The 19399-nt window shown below is 42.0% G+C and overlaps 1 protein-coding gene across 7 annotated transcripts in view; it reads left to right on the top strand.

Annotated features, from left to right (window-relative positions):
• Positions 1-19399, top strand: part of IQCK (IQ motif containing K) — a 128543-nt gene that overhangs the window by 77176 nt on the left and 31968 nt on the right. For 5 of the 7 annotated variants that reach the window (XM_045048017.1, XM_019820899.3, XM_006942263.4 and 2 more), the window contains one exon: positions 11193-11304. In XM_045048017.1, the coding sequence (XP_044903952.1) occupies positions 11193-11304 (112 nt within the window). Of the gene's footprint in view, positions 1-11192; positions 11305-17125; positions 17855-19399 lie in introns of those variants that run through there. The other 2 variants (XM_019820898.3, XM_019820897.2) reach the window with 1 other exon arrangement.

Genomic DNA, 19399 nt, shown 5'->3' with positions numbered 1-19399 from the left:
TGAAAACAATGTAAGGCCCTTCTAAGCATAGGGCCTGTGTGACTGTACAGGGTGCCCGTGAAGCCAGCCCTATGTATTAGTTGCATCTGATGCACCCAATACTCTGCTTGGTGGTAGTACTGGCCAAAATTACAACTTTTCCAGAGTGTTTCTCTTTAAAGGGCTAATCAATTTCCCTTCAAGGCAAAGTATGTGGGTAAATTGTACAGCTGTAATATAAGCCCTCCTGCTGCTCAATCTTAGTGACTTAAACCACAGCAGTTGATTCTTGTTCATAGTCCTCTGGGTTAACTGGGTAGTTCTTCTGCTGATTTCTCCTCTACTCACTCACGTGGCTGCATTCGGTTGGTGCATTTAATGGTGAATGCTGCATTCAGCACCTTCAACTGTGTGTGGGATGTCCCCACATGGCTCCCTACTGGGGCTCTGAGTCTGGTGCTCCAACCTCATCTGTACCACTTTCAGCATGCACCCTTTGGCCATGATGGATCTCTCCAGCAGCTCTGTGGTATTCTTGGCCTAGATGACCTCCTGGGCTGGGCTGGAAGTTCCAAGGTGGCCCCAGGCACATGTCTGGGGCTCTTCAGTTCTCTTCCACATGGCCTGTCATCCTCCAGTGGGCCAGACCAGTTTCCTTACATTATGGAAAAAACATTCTAGAAATGGAAGCTTCAAGCCTTCTTGAGGCCCAGACTCTGAAACTTGCACAGCAGCTCTTCAGTTACCTTCTATTGGTCAAAGCAAGTCATGAGGCTCACCTAGATTCGAAAGAGGGGGGATAGGGGCGCCTGGGCGGCTCAGTCGGTTGAGCATCCAACTTCGGCTCAGGTCATGATCTCACGGTTCGTGGGCTCAAGCCCTGCATCAGGCTCTGTGCTGACAGCTCAGAGCCTGGAGCCTGCTTCAGATTCTTTGTCTCCTTCTCGCTCTCTGCCCCTCCCCCACTAATGCTCTGTCTTTCTCTGTCTCTCAAAAATAAATAAATGTTAAAAAAAAAAGAGGGGGGCTAGACTCCCCTGCTTAATGAGAAGAGTGGTACAGTTTTCCAAGGGGCAGGGATCCAGGGAGCTGGGATTCACTAGGGGAACAATGCAACAGTTCTCATACAGTAGTCTACATCAGAATGGTCTGGAAAGCCTCCTAAACACACAGATTGCTGGGCCTCAACTCCAGAGTATCAGAGTCAGTAGGATTGCAACAGGGCCTGAGCACTTACATTTCAAACTAGCTCTCAAGAGATGTTGAAGCTGCTAGTTTAAGGACCCCACTTTGAGAGCCACTGGTGGAGGGGTGAAGTGTCTACAATTTTGAGCAGTGGCTCTCAACCTTGACTGCACATTAGAAACATCTGGGCAGCCATAACTATAAATGTCAGTTACGGGTATCAATGGTAAGAAGAAGATCAAAGCATTGTGCAATAATATGGTCTTTGACATCATTCACTTGGCTGTAATTCACAAATCATTGGAAAGTTCACCGAATCCCTTAAATACTTTTGCAACTTAATAATTCGCTGATTATTTGGGTAAACAAGTACCAAGAAAAGTTGGATGAACTTTATCTCAACTGTCATCCCCGAGCTGTTGGGGGAAATTCCGCTTTTTCCAAGTATATACTGCAATATGATATTATTGTTCAAGGAACTTTAGTATAAAAAATAGGCATGGCTTCCTAGGAGAAGGCCTTTCTAGAATTGCACTGAAAAGATGACCCCACCAAGAAGCAGTTGCTGTTCATGAGTCATACAGATCCTGTCTCCTGACCACACACTAATAGCCTGAGCAGTCCTTCTTGACTCTGATTTTAAGAATTTGAATAATCAACGTGGCATTGTGTAAGAACTGAGATAAAAATCTGTGGGTGTTAAAGCAGATGTCAGTCTCAACATTAAGTTCATTCTTCACATATTCTTTGGTTAGAGCAGTTTCAGACTCTTCAGATCATTAGAATCACCTGGGGTTCTTGCTAAACATACATGTTGGTTCCACCTCACATGCAATGACTCAGAGCCTACAAGGCAAGAGCCTGAGATTCTATTTTTTTCATGTTTATTTATTGGGCTGGGGAGGAGGTGTGCAGAGAGAGAGGGAGAGAGAGAATCCCAAGCCTCTGACAGAGGGCTCAAACTCATGAACTGTGAGATCATGACCTGAGCCGAAATCAAGAGTCAGATGCTTAACCGACTGAGCCACCCAGGAGCCCCCGTGAGAGTCCACTTTTAACAAGTGCCCTAAGTGATCTCAATATCATCAGATAAATTTAGAGAATTGTCTTAAAGGAATAATGTGTGTGCAATACATACAGAAAAATGGAAGGGGCACCAAGAGAAGCATGGGGCTACAATTCTTTTTTTTTTTTTTTTAATGTTTATTTTTGACAGACAGAGAGGTGGAGTACAAGTGGGGGAGGGGCAGAGAGGGAGACACAGAATCCAAAGCAGGCTCCAGACTGCTGTGAGATCATGACCTAAGCCAAAGATGATTGGACGTTCAACCAACTGAGCCACCCAGGCGCCCCTGGGGCTACAGTTCTAATGCCCACTTAAGGATAAGAGCAGGGGCTGACAAACTATAGCCTGTGGACCAACTCTGGCCCACTGTTTAAATAAAGTTTACTAGAATGCAGCCATGCCCATTTTTAAAAATACATATTGTGTATGATTTTTTTTGTGCTATAATGACAGAGTCATTGGGACAGACACTATATGGCCCATAAAGCCAAAAATATTGGGGCACCTGAGTGGCTCAGTGGTTACGTGTCTGACTTCAGCTCAAGTCATGATCTCACGGTTTGTGAGCCCTGTGTTGGGCCCTGTGCTGACAGCTCAGAGCCGGGAGCCTGATTCAGATTGTGTCTCCCTCTCTCTTCCTCCCCCACTGGCTCGCTCTCTCTCTCTCTCTCTCTCTCTCTCAAAAATGAATAAACATTAAAAAAATTAAAAAATAATATTTACTATCTGATGTTTAAAAAAAACCTGTATTGACTCCTGCATAAAAAACATGACCTCAGACCTGGAAATGGAACTAGGGCCCTCAGTGACTATGAGCTTATAATAAAAAATAAACCAACAAGGAATGGAGGCAGGGGAAGGTGGGGGACAGCCAGTAAGTACAACCAACTGGAGAATCCAAGGCCTCAAGGGTGGCAATTTGAGACTGTGAAATAAGTACATTTAAGATGATTATAGAAATATACTAAAAAGTTTTTTTAAAGAATATAAGCCTTGCTAAATAGGGGAGTAAGAAAAAAAAGGATCAGATTTGAAAAAGAACTAAGTACAACCTCTAGAAATGAAAACAATTTAGGGACACCTAGGTGGCTCAGTTGGTGAGCATCCAACTTTGGCTCAGGTCATGATTTCACGTTTCATGGGATCGAGCTCCACGTTGGGCTCTGTGCTGACAGCGTGGAGCCTGCTTCAGATCCTCTGTCCCCACCTCTGTCTGCCCCTTCCCCACTCACACACACTCTCTGTCTCTCATAAATAAATAAACATTTTAAAAAGCTTAAAAAAGAAAAGAAAAGAAAACAATTTAGCAAACAGGCTAAAGCCATGCTTCTCAAACTCCAGTAACCTTCAGAATCACCTGGAGAGTTTGTTAAACATAGATTCCTGGCCCCTCTCTATTCAGTTCTGACTTCATAGGTCTTAGGTGGAACCCATGAATTTGCCTGTCTAATGAGCTCAAGTAATGCCAATGGTGCTGATCCATGGACCATATTTTGGGTGTGCATTAAATAGTAGACAGACACAGCTGGAGGAGTAATTACTATTCAGAGAGAGATCTGGGAGAAAGAAGGCAGCAGGGAGATAGAGTGGGAAATTGGGGAAAGCAGTTGAGACAAGGAGAAGGTCAAACATAAGTCTAATAGAAATTGCAGAGGGTGACAACAGAATGAGTGGGTGAGAAGCAGTGTTGATAGAGATCTTTGGGTGAGAATATCCCAAAGTTGAAGAAACATGAATCCCAAACTAGATACATGAGGACAGAATCACAGCAAAATGCTACCTGGTGAAACTGGAATGCCACAAGCAAGGAGGAAGTCTTAAAACTGTTTTGAAAGAAGGATTGCCTACGAAGGAAGAACAATGAGACTGATCAAGATTACTGATCAGGGGCGCCTGGGTGGCTCAGTCAGTTAAGCGTCCAACTTCAGTCAGGTCGTGATCTTGTGGTTCATGAGTTCAAGCCCTGTGCTGACAGCTCAGAGCCTGGAGCCTGCTTTGGATTCTGTGTCTCCCTCTCTCTCTCTGCCCCACTCCCACTTATGCTCTCTCTTTCTCTCAAAAAACGAATAAACATTTAAAAAAATTAAAAGATTACGGATCAGCAGGAGTGCCTGGGTGGCTCAGTTGGTTAAGCATTCGACTATTGGTTTCAGTTCAGGTGTGGATCTCATGATTTTGTGAGTCTGAGCCCTGCATTGGCTCTGTGCTAACAGCATGAAGTCTGCTTGGGATTCTCTTTCTCTCCTTCTTTCTCTGCCCCTCCCCTGCTCACACTATGTCTCTCTCAAAATAAATAAGTAAACTTAAAAAAAAAATTACTGAGCAGCAGTAGCACATGCCAGAAAACGGTGAAGTGTGTTCTAACTCTATGGGAAAGTAACATTCAACAGAGAATTATATTAAATTAATTATCTAATAATAGATTTATTATTTATTATTTACTAAATTATCATTTTATTAATCAACTTATTATTAATCAATTTACTAAATTATCATCCAAGAGCAATGGCTAAATACATTTTCAAACACATCTCTCACTGGAGGAACTACTAAATGATGTACTTGAGTTAGAAGGAAAGTGAATCCACAAGGAAGGAGTGAGAGCAGAATGCAAGAAACAATAGTGAATGAGGAAGCTGCTACATCTAAATAGACATTAACTGTTTTATATATACATATATATATATATATACGTATATATATATATACACATACACATGTATACTTATGTACATATACTGCATGTGCATATATACATATATACACATATGTATACATATATACACACAACACACACATATACACACACCAGTGGGGGAATAAATGAGGGGAAACTAAAATACTGGACAACAGTCATGAGAGATGAGAGTGGGACGTTAAAGTCTTCTAAAGTCCCGTAAGTTCTTCAGGGGACGTTGGACAGACTCATTTTTTACTTTAAGTTATTACATTATAATGACATATTCAAAAAATATATAATATGAACTAACAAATCAGTGGAAGGGGAAAAATGGAATACAAAAATCTAATTCAGGGGTGCCTGGCTGGCTCAGTGGTAGAGTGTGCGGCTCTTGATCTCGGGTTTGTAGGTTCCAGCCCCATGTTGGGTGTAGAGATTACTTAAAAAAATAAAATCTTAAAAGAAAAAAAAAAAGAAAATCCAATGCAATAGAAAGCAGGAAAGGAAAAAAACGTAAAAGCATGATAAAAACATTTGGTGAATTAGATTAATAAAATATTACTGATCACAATAAGTGTAAATAGAATAAACTCTGATTTTTCAGATTGGATTAAAAAGAAATCTGCCTAGGGGCGCCTGGGTGGCGCAGTCGGTTAAGCGTCCGACTTCAGCCAGGTCACGATCTCGCGGTCTGTGAGTTTGAGCCCCGCGTCAGGCTCTGGGCTGATGGCTCGGAGCCTGGAGCCTGTTTCCGATTCTGCGTCTCCCTCTCTCTCTGCCCCTCCCCCGGTCATGCTCTGTCTCTCTCTGTCCCCAAAAAATAAATAAACGTTGAAAAAAAAAAAATTAAAAAAAAAAAAAAGAAATCTGCCTCTATGCTAGAGGTACAGGTAACACAAAATGATCCAGAATAGTTGAAAGTAAAGAGATGAAAAAGATATACGGCACAAATACCAACCAAAAGGAAAGTGATCTTGCATTCTTAACATCAAATAAAATAGACTTTGAAAGAAAAAAACATTTTCAGAGATAAAGTGGGTCCTTAATGATAAAAGAATATCTGGTATTTTCTATTGGATTAGACTTTTTAAAATGTTATTCACAACCCACTAAAGTGAATTTACTACTCGCTAAAGTGCTGAACCCACTGTTTAAAAAATATTTTTCTAGGAGCGCCTGGTTGGCTCAGTAGGTTGAGTGTCCAACTCTTGATTTCGGCTCTGGTCATGATCCCAGGGTTGTGGGATTGAGCTCCACATCAGGCGCCACACTTAGTGTGGAACCTGCTTAATATTCTCTCTCTCTCTCTCTCTCTCTCTCTCTCTCTCTCTCTCTCTCTCTCTCTCTCTTTCTTCCTCTGCCCCCTCCCCTGCTTGCACGCTCTCTCTCTTAAAAAGTTAAAAAAGTATAGGGGCGCCTGGGTGGCGCAGTCGGTTAAGCGTCCGACTTCAGCCAGGTCATGATCTCGCGGTCCGGGAGTTCGAGCCCCGCGTCAGGCTCTGGGCTAATGGCTTGGAGCCTGGAGCCTGTTTCCGATTCTGTGTCTCCCTCTCTCTCTGCCCCTCCCCCGTTCATGCTCTGTCTCTCTCTGTCCCAAAAATAAATAAACGTTGAAAAAAAATTAAAAAAAAAAAAAAAAGAAAGTTAAAAAAGTATATATTTCTCTAGAACACATTTCTGCTCCTCCCTGAAAGCCCCCAGCAACTTCTAAGAGGCATACTATATTAGTACGGATGAATGTCTGGGACACTTCCACAATACCAGGAAATATGTTATATCTACAGGTTTTTATAATTTGTTCCTAAAAACAATATGGAACACTCATAACTACCAGAATGAGAAACCAACTTTTGTTTCATTTTGCCAAAGATCTGAGAAGAAATAAAGAAGAAATGAAGAGGGGCGCCTGGATGGCGCAGTCGGTTAAGCGTCCGACTTCAGCCAGGTCACGATCTCGCGGTCTGGGAGTTCGAGCCCCGCGTGAGGCTCTGGGCTGATGGCTCAGAGCCTGGAGCCTGTTTCTGATTCTTTGTCTCCCTCTCTCTCTGCCCCTCCCCCGTTCATGCTCTGTCTCTCTCTGTCCCAAAAATAAATAAACGTTGAAAAAAAAAAAAAAAAAGAAGAAATGAAGAAATGAAGCTTACTTGCAGAGAGAAAATGGAACATATGAGAGAGTTGGGAACTGTGAATATTTCATTAGGTATTTGCAAGAGAATTTGCAAACATATATTTCCTTCTTGTTGAAATCCACTTCTCCCGGGTATAAAATCCTTCAGTATTATCGTTAGTACATCAAGTCATGGCAAGGATGTGGTAAGGACCTTCTGAGGTGTCTCACACCCAGTTGGAGGCTGACTCTTGCCAACACGACTGAAGTGCTGACCGTTGTGTTGTTTCTCCAGCATCTTTCCAGGAACTGTACTATACTGAAAGTTTCTTCCTCCAAAGCAACTAGAAAAACCCCAAGGAATCCTCCAGAGAAAATAGGCGTTGCTATGTTATTGTCTGTTTTGCCAAGAAGCAAAGAAAACAACTGAGCTAAGAGGAATTCAGAAGTATGAAGGGTAATTTCCAAGTCCCAGCCATAGGGCCCCTCTCTTCTTCCCTGGGACGTTCCCATCCTACGGCCCTGATATCTCTCTACTGGTTGAGTAATGCCTACAGTTATATAATTGTAAGATCATTTATGTATTCAATAAACTGTAAGCCCTTGGGAAGAGACCTCACTTCCAATTTTATGAATCACTGGCTCTTCAGCCAGTTGGCTCCGTGTCCTACCAGCGGTTGTAGGATGCAACCCCAGAGCTGAACTCAGATTATTCTTACTACTTTATTAGTTGATGTAAGAAATTGCTAAAACAGGGAGGGCTTACTATGGACCAGACAATATCTCATCTTGTTTTCACACCAGTGCAATGAAGGAAATATGTATACTATCTCCATTTTACAGGAGAGGAAATCAAGGCTCAGACAGTTTAAGTAACTTGCTCATAGGTTCCTCAGCTTGTCATTTGCAGAGCTGAGATTCAACTTAAGTCTTTCCAATAGAGAGTTGGATTTCTTAACCAATATGGTGTCCTGTTTTGGCTTTCATCAGAGTAATAGATAATTAGGAGAATTTGATTGGTTCATGGGCATTTTTTTTTTTAATTCACTTCCACTTAATGGAGTTTTCTTTCTTGGCTTACCCAAAGTCAAGTACACAATAACGTGTGTATTACTCGGTGTGCGTATCTTGGAAGAGCAGATGGACTCCATGTGGTAATTTAAACAAGTAAAAGTTGAAGCCAGTCGTAAAGGAGACTTCTTTTTTTAAAAGCAATGAAACTGTTGATGTGTTAAACATTACACTGCACTCTACGGTATTTGCTGATTGGCACAGCCACTGCCGTTTAAATTGATTCCGTAATCATGACTATAATGACCGGGATTAGCCCTGTTCAATGGGTGCATGCTTTCCCCAGGGCTCACAAAAGCCTTCTCTGGGGATCCAGGCTTTCCTGGTAATGAGAAGTTAACTAACAAGGCTGCCATGCTCCACTTTAGTAAATAGCAGTCCTTGCTTTCCAAATGAAGGAAATCAAGAAAAACATGAAGGGTCTCTGGCCAGACAGAGGAAAATCACCCTAAACTGGTCAGCAGAATCCTGAGAACATCTGTAGCCTTCTGGAATGATGAAGGAAATGGTGTTTCTGTTTATTAAATATTAAGGTAATTGAGAGTTCAGGGGATTGTCGGGGAAATTCATCAGTTATTCTTAAGTTAAAGAACTCTTGTTTGCCTCTCAGCAGCCTGTTAATTTAAAATTTAAACACTTGTATTCCTAAAACAATATATGCTCTTTGTAAACGTCCCAAACAATCCAATCCAGAAAAATATGGAGTAAAAAGCTAAAGCTCCCTCCCCCATTTTACTTCCTTCCTAGAGGAACCCACACTCTGTGTCTTCTTCCAAACTATACGAATACATCAGTTATACAGAAAGAATTTGACTACAATAAAATCTAGTCAACTTGCTGATTATAATTAGTGTTAACCTTTGTTTAGTGGTTCAGAAGATCTTTCATCTTTATTAGCATTATGAGTATTAGTTGTCATGGTGCTGAAATGTGGGGGTTTCTGCGTGCTTGGATCCAGATAAACGGAAGTTCCTGGAAAAGATGTGGATAACCTCCTTTTTAGCTGCCCATGAGGGTTTGAGTTTGCTTAGCCTACAGAACAGAGATGTTGAAGGTACCTAATCTTTTGAACATAATACTTTAGGAAACACTAAAAACATTGGTTTGTAATTGAAAAGATTTGGGGAATTACTTTATGTTCTATGACATTAATAAAGGGCCATTTTACTCTCTGAAATTTGCATAACTTTATGCTGGTATATGTGTATACATTATATACAAAGTACTATACATACATGTGTACACAAGATATACATATAAAGTATTTGCATACATAGTACTTTGTATATATAATTTTTAAAATATACATTTATAGATAATTTGTATATTTTCTTTTTCTTTAAACAAGAGTAACTGCCATTTAGAAGTTCAGAAGAAAACAGTCTTTTTTATCTTGGGGAAAAAAATCACTTGAGTAGTTTTCTTAAGATAACTAAGGCACCCCATGCTCTGAGAAATGAGGTAATAGGAAGGACTTTATTTTTCTTGAGTTTGTTAAGGCCATTTCTCCAAATGCCTCTTGGTGAGTAGTGCTCTGATGTGCATGGGATCAGTCTGCATAAAGAACCAAGGATCTTTCTGGAAGGGAAGGGACTGAGGTCATCCTGACCCCAACATTGCTCCCTAAGGTTCCTAGTTATAAAAAGCTATGTGAGGCTTCTAGAGGACAACAGGACCCTTTGGAAACTCATCCAGGAAGCCTATATCCCAATGACCAGAGCAGGAAGTTTCAAGATCCAGTGTTTGTTTGAAAAAGCAGGAGGGTGGGCCCTGGCTTTGTGACATGATCATAGTAAGGCAGAACTGGACCACCATGACACTCTACCCACTCTCTCTCCATGACTAACTCTAGTTTATGCTTCAAAACTCACTCCAGGAGTCATCTCCTCCATGACGTGTTTCCTGACTGCTCCAGGCTGAGCTCAGTTCCCCTTCTGTATTCCCTTGTACTCACTGATATCCTTATTCTTACCACACCTTGGTGATCTTATTCCTGTACTCTATGTCTCCTACTAGATTCTCAGCCCCTCAAGAGCAGCTGGAAATCTCAAAACCATTTCCTAGATCTGTGACTCAGCAAGCTGCTTCAATTGAGTTTCCTCGTCCGTAAAATGGGCATAATCATTCTTGCCTCATTGGGTTGTTTTGATGGTTACGTCTTGTAAAAGACTTAAACAATGCCTGGGACCTAAGTGCTCAATAAATATGAGCTACAGAATAATAAAACTAAAAGTTAATTAAAATTATCATCAGTAATCTGTTTATTGCCAAGGTATAGCACAAAGCCCAGTCTGCAGTAGACGCTTAGTCAATTGGTATTAAACTAATACATTGACTATGATTCCTCTAGAACCGATATACTGGCCACCAGTTGTGTGTGATTATTGAGCACTTGGAATGTGTTTAGCCCACATTGGGCTGTGATGTCACTGTAAAATACACACTAGATGTTGAAGACTGTATGGAAAACAGAGAGTAAAATATTTCATAAATAATTTTTGTATTGATTACATGTTGAAATAATATTTTAGATCTTTGAGGTTAAATAAAATATATTCTTTTTTTAAGTTTATTTATTTTGGGAGAGACAGGGAGTGTGAGTCGGGGAGAGGCAGAGAGAGAGGGAGAGAGAATCCCAAGCAGGCTCTGCCACTGTCAGCGCAGAGCCCAACAGGGGGCTCGAACCCACGAATGGTGAATTATGACCTGAGCTGAAATCAAGAGTTGGACGCTTAACCTGAGCCACCCAGATGCCCCAAAATAAAATATGTTCTTAAAAATAATCTCACTAACTTATTTTTACTTTTTAAAATGGAACTGCAAGGAAATGTAAAATTTCACATGAGGCTACTTTGTATTTCTGCTGAAGAGCACAGATCTAGAATGTTCTCAACCTACCATTAGTATAGCAAATCTTCACACAACGTCATTTACGCTCAAATACTACATAAGCTGTAGGAGTTTAGATAAATCCTTTAAAACACTGATTCACTTAGAACCTAAAGCATATCCAGTTGGTTTGTAAAGGATTTCCCATGCAGAGTTAACAAGCTAATGTATAGAAGTTGTAGGAAAGAAACTAAAGCTTTGTGGGCATTTTCCAGGTTCGGTGTGATCCTGAGATTCAAGAATTGCGTCAGTGGCAGAAGAAACTGCGTGAAGACAACCACATTCACCAGCGAGTCAAGATTTTCTGGGCCAAACAAGAACAGAAAGGTTAGTTGTTTGTTTCACAGTCCTTAGTTTATTTAGGAAAAACCTGAGTCTTAGCCCAGACTCAGAAAGAAGCCCTCTGGGTTCTTATGGGGTCCTTGTGTCTGCAGGGAACTCAGTCTGTGTTGGGGGGAAGTGGCTGCATATTAAGATTCTGCTCTAGAATGCCAGAGGTGATGTGATATAATTTATATGGCTATTTGCCTCACTCAGGGACAAATTCAGGGTCATCTTGTGTCTGCATGTCTTTTCTGTTCAAGCTATAAGACATCAAGGATAACCCCTCATTTTGGAAATACAGTGTCCATCAGTGTGATGGGTGTTTTTTTTTTTTAAGTTGTTGATTGTGTGTCTGAACTGAAATGATGCTTTATGCTTGTTCTCTCCCCTTTTGTGAGAAATTACACACACACATTTGTGCGCGCGCGTGCACACACACACATACACACAAAGAACAAAGAATAGCAGCACCATTTCATCCTATTTACTTTCCACATTTTTTGTTATAAAACTTTAATTTACTATTTATTTACAATAGGAAAATTAGAAAAACAACAACCAAGGGGCACCTGGCTGGCCCAGTCAGTAAAGTCTGCGACTCTTAATCTCGGTTGAGGTTGAGTGCAAGCTCCATGTGGGTCTAGAATTGACTTAATGTATTTTTATCAAAATATTTTTTTATTTTTTATTATTTTTATTATACATTATATATATATATTTTATTTTAAAGAAAGTAAAAAAAAAACAACAGCCAAAACAGGGAAAAAAACAGAAATCCCACCACTGTTAATATTTTGGTGTATATCCTGCTATACTTTTTCTGGTACAAACAGGTACAAATGAGTGTCTATAGATATTTTGTTAAAAATAGGATTTTACATCGTTACAATCTGTCACTGAACATATTCAGAACATCATTCTGGTCAACAACTAAAGAGCAGCATCATGAAGTTTAACAGGTGCATGGTATGGATTTAGTATCATTTATTCAACCAACAACATGGAAGGAGATTTGTGATATATAATCAAGTGGAAAAAATAGCAGAACCGTAAGTTTTCATCCGTATATTAAAAATATATACATGGAAACACGGAGACGTCTAAACAGCCTGGAAGAATACATTAATGATACATGGTACCTTTAGAATTTGTACGAGGTAGGGAGAGATGCACTGTTGGAATCTTTAAAAAAATTTTTTATTTTAGAGAGAGAGAGAGAGAGAGAGCATGAGCTAGGGAGAGAGGCAGAGGGAGGGATAGTGAGAGAGAAAGAATCCCAAGCAGGCTCCATGCTCACCATGGAGCTGAATGTGGGGCTCAATCCCATGACCCTGTGATCACGATCTGAGCCAAAATCAAGAGTCAGATGCTCAATTGACTGAGCCATCTAGACACCCCTGGAACCTTTTAAATAAATACATAATACTTTACCATTTATGAAAAAATAACCCTACTCACCTCAGCAGGCTACAGGCCATCCATATTTTGAGTCCTCTCAACTCAACTCCCCATCCAGCCTGTCCCCTGTCACTAGGCTATAGTCCCTCCAGACTTTTCCATCCTTTCCATATGCCAATACCTCCCTCACCCAGAGGACACTGTACTTTCTTTCTTTTTTTTTTCTGCCAGATAACCCATCCTCAGCTGCTTCTCATCTTCCAGGCCTCCTTGAAATAGTATTTATTGAACACTCTCAACATGGTGGGGTCTAAACAAAAGCTTTCTCTTCTCCCCAGAAACTGTCTTCAATCCTGCCTTCTTGAATCTGTCTTTCCAGTCCCTTCATGGCATATTGGGTGGATTCCATGTCTTTTCTGTATGCTCGAATTTCAGAAAGCCCAGTCTAGTTTAAATTTCAATCTCATATCCCATTGAAATCTTACCCAACCCCCTCTACCCTTCATCAGTGGGGGTGGGAGTGGGGGAAAGAACTATTAGATCTTTCACACTTCCACACTTTTCTTGTCAGAATCCCTTTCTCCTCTAGTGGGACGGGTGGGAAGGAGGGAGATACAGATCACTGTCTGTTGTGATCCTCTTTTGGCTGCCACTGCTTCTCCGGCTAAGGCTACCATTTGTGTCCTTTGGGCAGGCATCTCCATGCTGACTCTCTGACTCCTGTATTTCATATGTGTTCTTCCTGGGGGGAAACAACAGGTGGCAGAACACCCCTGTGGGGATCTGGATCCGTCTGTGCCTCTTCCACCACCACCCCAGATCTCACCTCTGCCAGTCCATTCCCAGCCTTTTGCTATTGGGGATCTCCTTACCTAGTGGCCAGCCCTCTTGGTTGAGGCATCAGGAAGATAGTTCAAGGTGCCTCCCAGTGTCCACCTGACTCACTCTCATGGGTGGACATGCAGACCTCTCCATGGTTCTCCTTCTCTCTGCCCCAGTGTGTCTACCCAGGTCACACTGAACCTTCTCAGACAGGCAAGGGGGATGATCTGTATGTCAATCTGCCCTTAAAGCAAATGTTCAACTAAATACTGAGATATCCTCAATTTAAAAAAAAATAATAATGTTTTATTTATTTTTGAGAGAGTGAGAGAGAGACAGAGTGTGAGCAGGAGAGGGGAAGAGAGAGGGAGTCACAGAATCCGAAGCAGGCTCCAGGCTCTGAGCTGTCAGCACAGAGTCTGAGACAGAGCTCAAACTCATGAACCACAAGATCCTGACCTGAGCTGAAGTGAGACGCTTAACCGACTGAGCCACCCAGGCACCCCACCCTCAACCTTTTTGAGGTGTTCTCTTGGCTCTTCCCTTCCCTGGATTAGGGTTTGGCTTGGGGGGAGCACCCACTCTTATCTAGCAGAGGAGAAAAAAAGCCCAGCACTTTTTAGACCAGCAATTCTCAATCTTTTTGGACTGTGACTCAGTAAGAAATAGCTTTATATTATAATCTAGTACATGCCCTCCTGTTCTATTGAGGTTTTGTTTTTTATTTTTATTTTTTTAATGCTAGACATGACCAAGTAAATGAATTATATGGCCCACTAATGTGTCTTTACCCATGCTTTGAGATATACTGCATTGGTCCACTACTCCACAGCTCCTAAATATCTTCTCTCCCTTCCCTTCCTAGAGCCATCTACTTAGGTGGTGGTTGGGCGCCTTCTTCATAGACAATGGTTCTCAATTCTGGCTGCACATTTGAATCACCTTGGGAGCTTTCTAAAAATACCAGTGCCATTGACAGAAAATCCTAGAAGTAATGAGCATTCTTAGTGTCCAGATATTGGTTTCTAAGTACACTTTACTCTAAACAGCATTAAGTTTCTTGGAGAAGTGGGGATGCCTGGGTGGCTCGGTCGATTAAATGTCAGACTCTTGGTTTCGGCTCAGGTCACAATCTCACAGTTTGTGAGTTTGAGCCCCGAGACTGACAGTGGAGAGCCTGCTTGGGATTCTCTCTCCGTCTCTCTCTGCCCCTCCCCTGCTGGTGCTTTCTCTGTCTCTCAAAATAAATAAACTTAAAAAAAAAAGTTTCTTGGAAAAATGGCTGATCACAAGCCTGGGGCAAGGAAAGTAGATCAGCCTAGAACATCTTATGCCAGAAAATAAAGATGGGGACATGGGAAAAGAATATAGGCTATAGCTTGATGGGAGTCTCACTGAGCAAATCTGGGACAGTTAAGTGTCAAAATTAATAGGACAGTAATGAATTATAACTCCTTGACAAATGAGGGAGATGAGGAAGCTTTTCCTTACATTAGAATACCAACTAATACACAGAGAAAGTATAATGAAATTAGGGGCACGTGAGTGGCTCAGTTAGTTAAGCATCCCACTTCAGTGCAGGTCGTGATCTCACAATTGGTGAGTTCAAGCTCCACATCAGGCTCTGTGCTGACATCACAGAGCCTGCTTGGGATTCTCTCTCTCCCTCTCTCTGTACCCCCCCCCCCCAAATAAATAAATAAACTTAAAAACAAGAAAGTCTAATGAAATTAAAAAGTCACCATCTTGTAACCATATTAGTAAATAATTATCTCAGGCAAAAATCATCAGTACTTGCTAAAACCATTGTGTGAAAGTTTGATGAGGAATATGATATTTAGAATTCCAAAATATCCCTCTACAAATTAGTCATTAAACAAAGGGGAAAATGCTAACTTGGCATTAGAGAAACCTGGAAGACCCACCTTCACCAAGTGTTGAGAATTAGTATCACCAATATTGGGACAAGCTGATATAATGTGCCTCCTGGTATGATGTACCAAGGACCCACATCATATATGCTTATGCACTATCCCTGTCAAAATGCATAACTTGAATCTAATCATGGGGAAACATTGGGCAAACCTAAAAGGAAGGACACACACCAGAATAACTGATTCAGATTCTTTAAAAATGCCAGTGTCAAGAAAGGCCAAGGAAGGAACAAGGAGGCATGACAGCTAAACACAGCACATGATCTTAGATTGACTCCTGTATGGGAAAAAAATTCTATGAAAGACATTATTGAGACAATTAGCAAACTTTGAATATAGTCTTTATATAAATAAATACATGGCACTATCAAAGTTCCTCATTTTGAACAATGTTCTTGGGCTATATAAGAAGCCTATTCATTCTTAAGATACATGCTGAAGACTTTAACGATCAGCGGATATGGTATGTAGCTTAACCTCAAATGATTCAGAAAAAAAGAGTATGTAACATGCATGTATATGTATGCATACATAGAGAGAAAATGGTAATAGAAGTATGGCAAAGTATAAACAACTGGTGAGCCTGGGGGTTCTTTGGATGATGATAGCCACTTTTCTGTAAATTCAAAATTATTTCAAAATTATCAGTTAAAAAAATTCCAGTGCCTCACCTCCACAGGTTCTCATCCGATGGTTTTGGGATGAGCCCCCAGGCGTGCATGTTAATGCTAAGTTTCCCAGTTCTAATGGTCAGCCAGAGTTGATACTCTAAGGAGGCGCTGGATCTGCAGTTGTTTCAGGTTCTCTTTAAGATGGGGAGACCTCGGGGGGCGCCTGGGTGGCGCAGTCGGTTAAGCGTCCGACTTCAGCCAGGTCACGATCTCGCGGTCCGTGAGTTCGAGCCCCGCGTCAGGCTCTGGGCTGATGGCTCAGAGCCTGGAGCCTGTTTCCGATTCTGTGTCTCCCTGTCTCTCTGCCCCTCCCCCGTTCATGCTCTGTCTCTCTCTGTCCCAAAAATAAATAAACGTTGAAAAAAAAAATTAAAAAAAAAAAAAAAAGATGGGGAGACCTCGGGGCGCCTGAGTGGCTCAGTTGGTTAAGCAGCCAACTTAGGCTCAGGTCATGATGTCACGGTTCGTGGGTTCAAGCCCCACATCGGGCTCTGTGCTGACAGCTCAGAGCCTGCATCCCGCTTCAGATTCTGTGTCTCCCTCTCTCTCTGTTCCTCCCCAACTCCTGCTCTGTGACTCTCTCTCAAAATTAAATAAGCGTTAAAAAAATTTTTTTGATGGGGAGTCCTCAGGGCACCTGGGTGGCTTAGTTGGTTGGGTGTCCGACTCTTGATTTCCACTCGGGTCATGATCCCAGGGTTGTGAGATCAAGCCCCACATCGGGCTCAGCACCTACAGTGGAACCTGCTTGAGATTCTCTCTCTCTCTCTCTCTCTCTCTCCCTCCCTCCCTCCCTCTCTCTCCCTCTCTCTCCCTCTCCCTCTCTCTCCCTCTCCCTCTCCCTCTTCCTCTCCCCCTCCCTCTGCCCCCTCTCCTCAGCTTGCTCTCTCTCTCCCTGTCTCTCTCTAAAGTAATAATTTAAAAATGTGGAGTCCTCTAAGCCTGCATGCCCTGAGCCCCGAGCAAGAGAAGTCCATCTGTTATTTGTTTACTTGGCAGTTACCTGTCTTCCTTGTTAGAGTATAAGCTTCATGAGGACAAAGACCTAACCTAGTACAGCACCTGGCATAAAGTGAGTACCAAATAAGTATTGGTTGAATGAGTAAGTGAGTGAATAAATGAATGAATGGATAGAGTCCTGAGGCTTAAATGAGCCAGCATACAGACAGTGCCTGGTGCAGAGTAAGAGCTCATCAAATTGGCGGTTTTAAAGGCTTGCTACCATTTAACCCTTGCTAAGAAGCAGCTTGAGCTGTAAACTGGCAGGATCAGCCCAGGCCTCTCTTCTGTGCACAACTGCCGTTTCATTTCACTTCAAAATTGGAAGACAATCAAGGCTGTAATCAGTTTAAAGGTCAGGGAAAGTGCAGCGTGCCTATTTAGTTCTGTTGTTTCTTATTCTTTTGAGTTGATTTGCTGTTGGTTGACAGATTGATTTAGCTTGCTGTGTAGCAGGGAGAGCAGACGGGATTTGATGTGTGTAACCCAGCCAGCAGTGGAGGGGCAGAGTGAAAGCATTACCATCACCACCACCCGCCCATCTCAGCCACCTGCTGCTCGTGTCCCTTGTGGCCTTTCCAGGGCTCCAGAAGGAGCAGTCCTTTCCAGGCAAGATGGGGTTCAGTAAATGCTCCAGTGGGAATTCATGGGTAAATTTTCCACTTACAATTAGACTGTGAAATGGCACTTAGGTTAAAAAAAAAAAAAAAGCCAGTTCTAAACGCTGTCTCCAGAACTGTGGTTAGCTAAGAAGGAAGTCAGTACAGTGCAATGGGTAAAGGATTGGCTTTTGGAATTGGCCAGACCTGTTCAGAGAGTGCTTTTACTTTTCTCTGTGTGATCCTGATCTAGTTAACTTCCTTAAGCCTCAGTTTTCCCATGTACAAAATGGGACTAATGAAGTTCCTGTCTCATATGGCTGTTAAAAGGTTATAGGGCATGATTTTTAGAATAAGTCCTGGCACATCATTCCCATAAAGGCTGGTTACTGTCACAATTTTAGTATAATTAAAATATCTGTGTGCTTTTAAACAATTCTGTTGGTTTACTCCACTAGACTCTAAGTGCCATAGGGTTCCCTGGAGGGGACTCTTCCTCTTACTCATGATGCCTCCAGCCTAGCACAGAGCCTGGCATAGAGCATGCAGTGTACACATACAGGGTGGACAGAGCTCCGGGCTTCATTTTACAAATGAATTAGTAGACGCCCAAGAAAGTCGAGAGACTTGTCCAAGGGCACACTGCCAAAGGAGGGCCTAGGGCCGGGGCCCAAGCATTCCCTTTTTCTGTCCACTGTTCTAACACATATCTGAGGAAAGACACAGAGAATTAAGACGCTCCCTTGGATTCTACTGTCAGAGCCAAATTCCCTCAGGAATCCTCCTGAACGTGACATCCTGCTTATCTTATTTCTCATGACCTGGACTTTCTGGGCTTTGGGTTCCTGCTGTTTGTGTTGACTGAAGCCTCTAAGTCAGGGCTGAATTGCTAGGAGCAGCACACAGACTGCTCACCAGGGGAAGTAGAACTCCTTGTTTCCTCCAGGTGTCCCTGAGTGGAATCGTTTCTTCTTGTTTGTTTTAATTTTTTTTAATGTTTTTTTTTTTTTTGAGAGAGAGAGAGAGAGAGAGACAGAGTGCAAGTAGGGAAGGGGCAGAGAGAGAGGGAGACACAGAATCTGAAGCAGGCTCCAGACTCCAAGCTATCAGCACAGAGCCGGATGTGGGACTCGAACCAACGAGCCATGAGATCATGACCCAAGACGAAGTCTGACGCTTAACCCACTGAGCCACCCAGACGCCCCAAGCTGAATCATTTCTTACACTCAGGCACTATAGAGTTACTTCCTGTTTTAAACCTTATGAATTAGGGTAGTGTGGCAGTTCGGATAATAAATCCCCCCAACCAAGGTGACACTATCAATAGACCCCAAAGACCTCTGATAAAGCAATTTATGTTAGACACATGCTAGTTCTCCTTTAGACTTGCAGTAAAGAAAAAAAATGGAATGACTGCAAACAAAAACAGTTCTTCAACTTTATCTAAAAAACCCACAAACTGATCTATGTACAAATCCAATAAACATATGTAATATATTTTTTGAGTGCATGCCATATTATCCATATTATGTTCTGGTATTTATAGTATGAATAAATTTTGCCAAGTTCATTTCTTGGAGCAACCTTGATGCAGACAGGAGGTCTGAGGGAGAATAGTGTCCGCTGTCAGGGTAGAGTTGTGGTCATATATAGCTCATCTCATGTTACACTGAGT

This window comes from Felis catus, chromosome E3 (assembly GCF_018350175.1).
Source record: "Felis catus isolate Fca126 chromosome E3, F.catus_Fca126_mat1.0, whole genome shotgun sequence".
NCBI classification, from domain to species: domain Eukaryota; kingdom Metazoa; phylum Chordata; class Mammalia; order Carnivora; family Felidae; genus Felis; species Felis catus.
The sequence above is the reverse complement of the archived record's forward strand: the minus strand, read 5'-3'. Positions and strand labels throughout refer to the sequence as shown.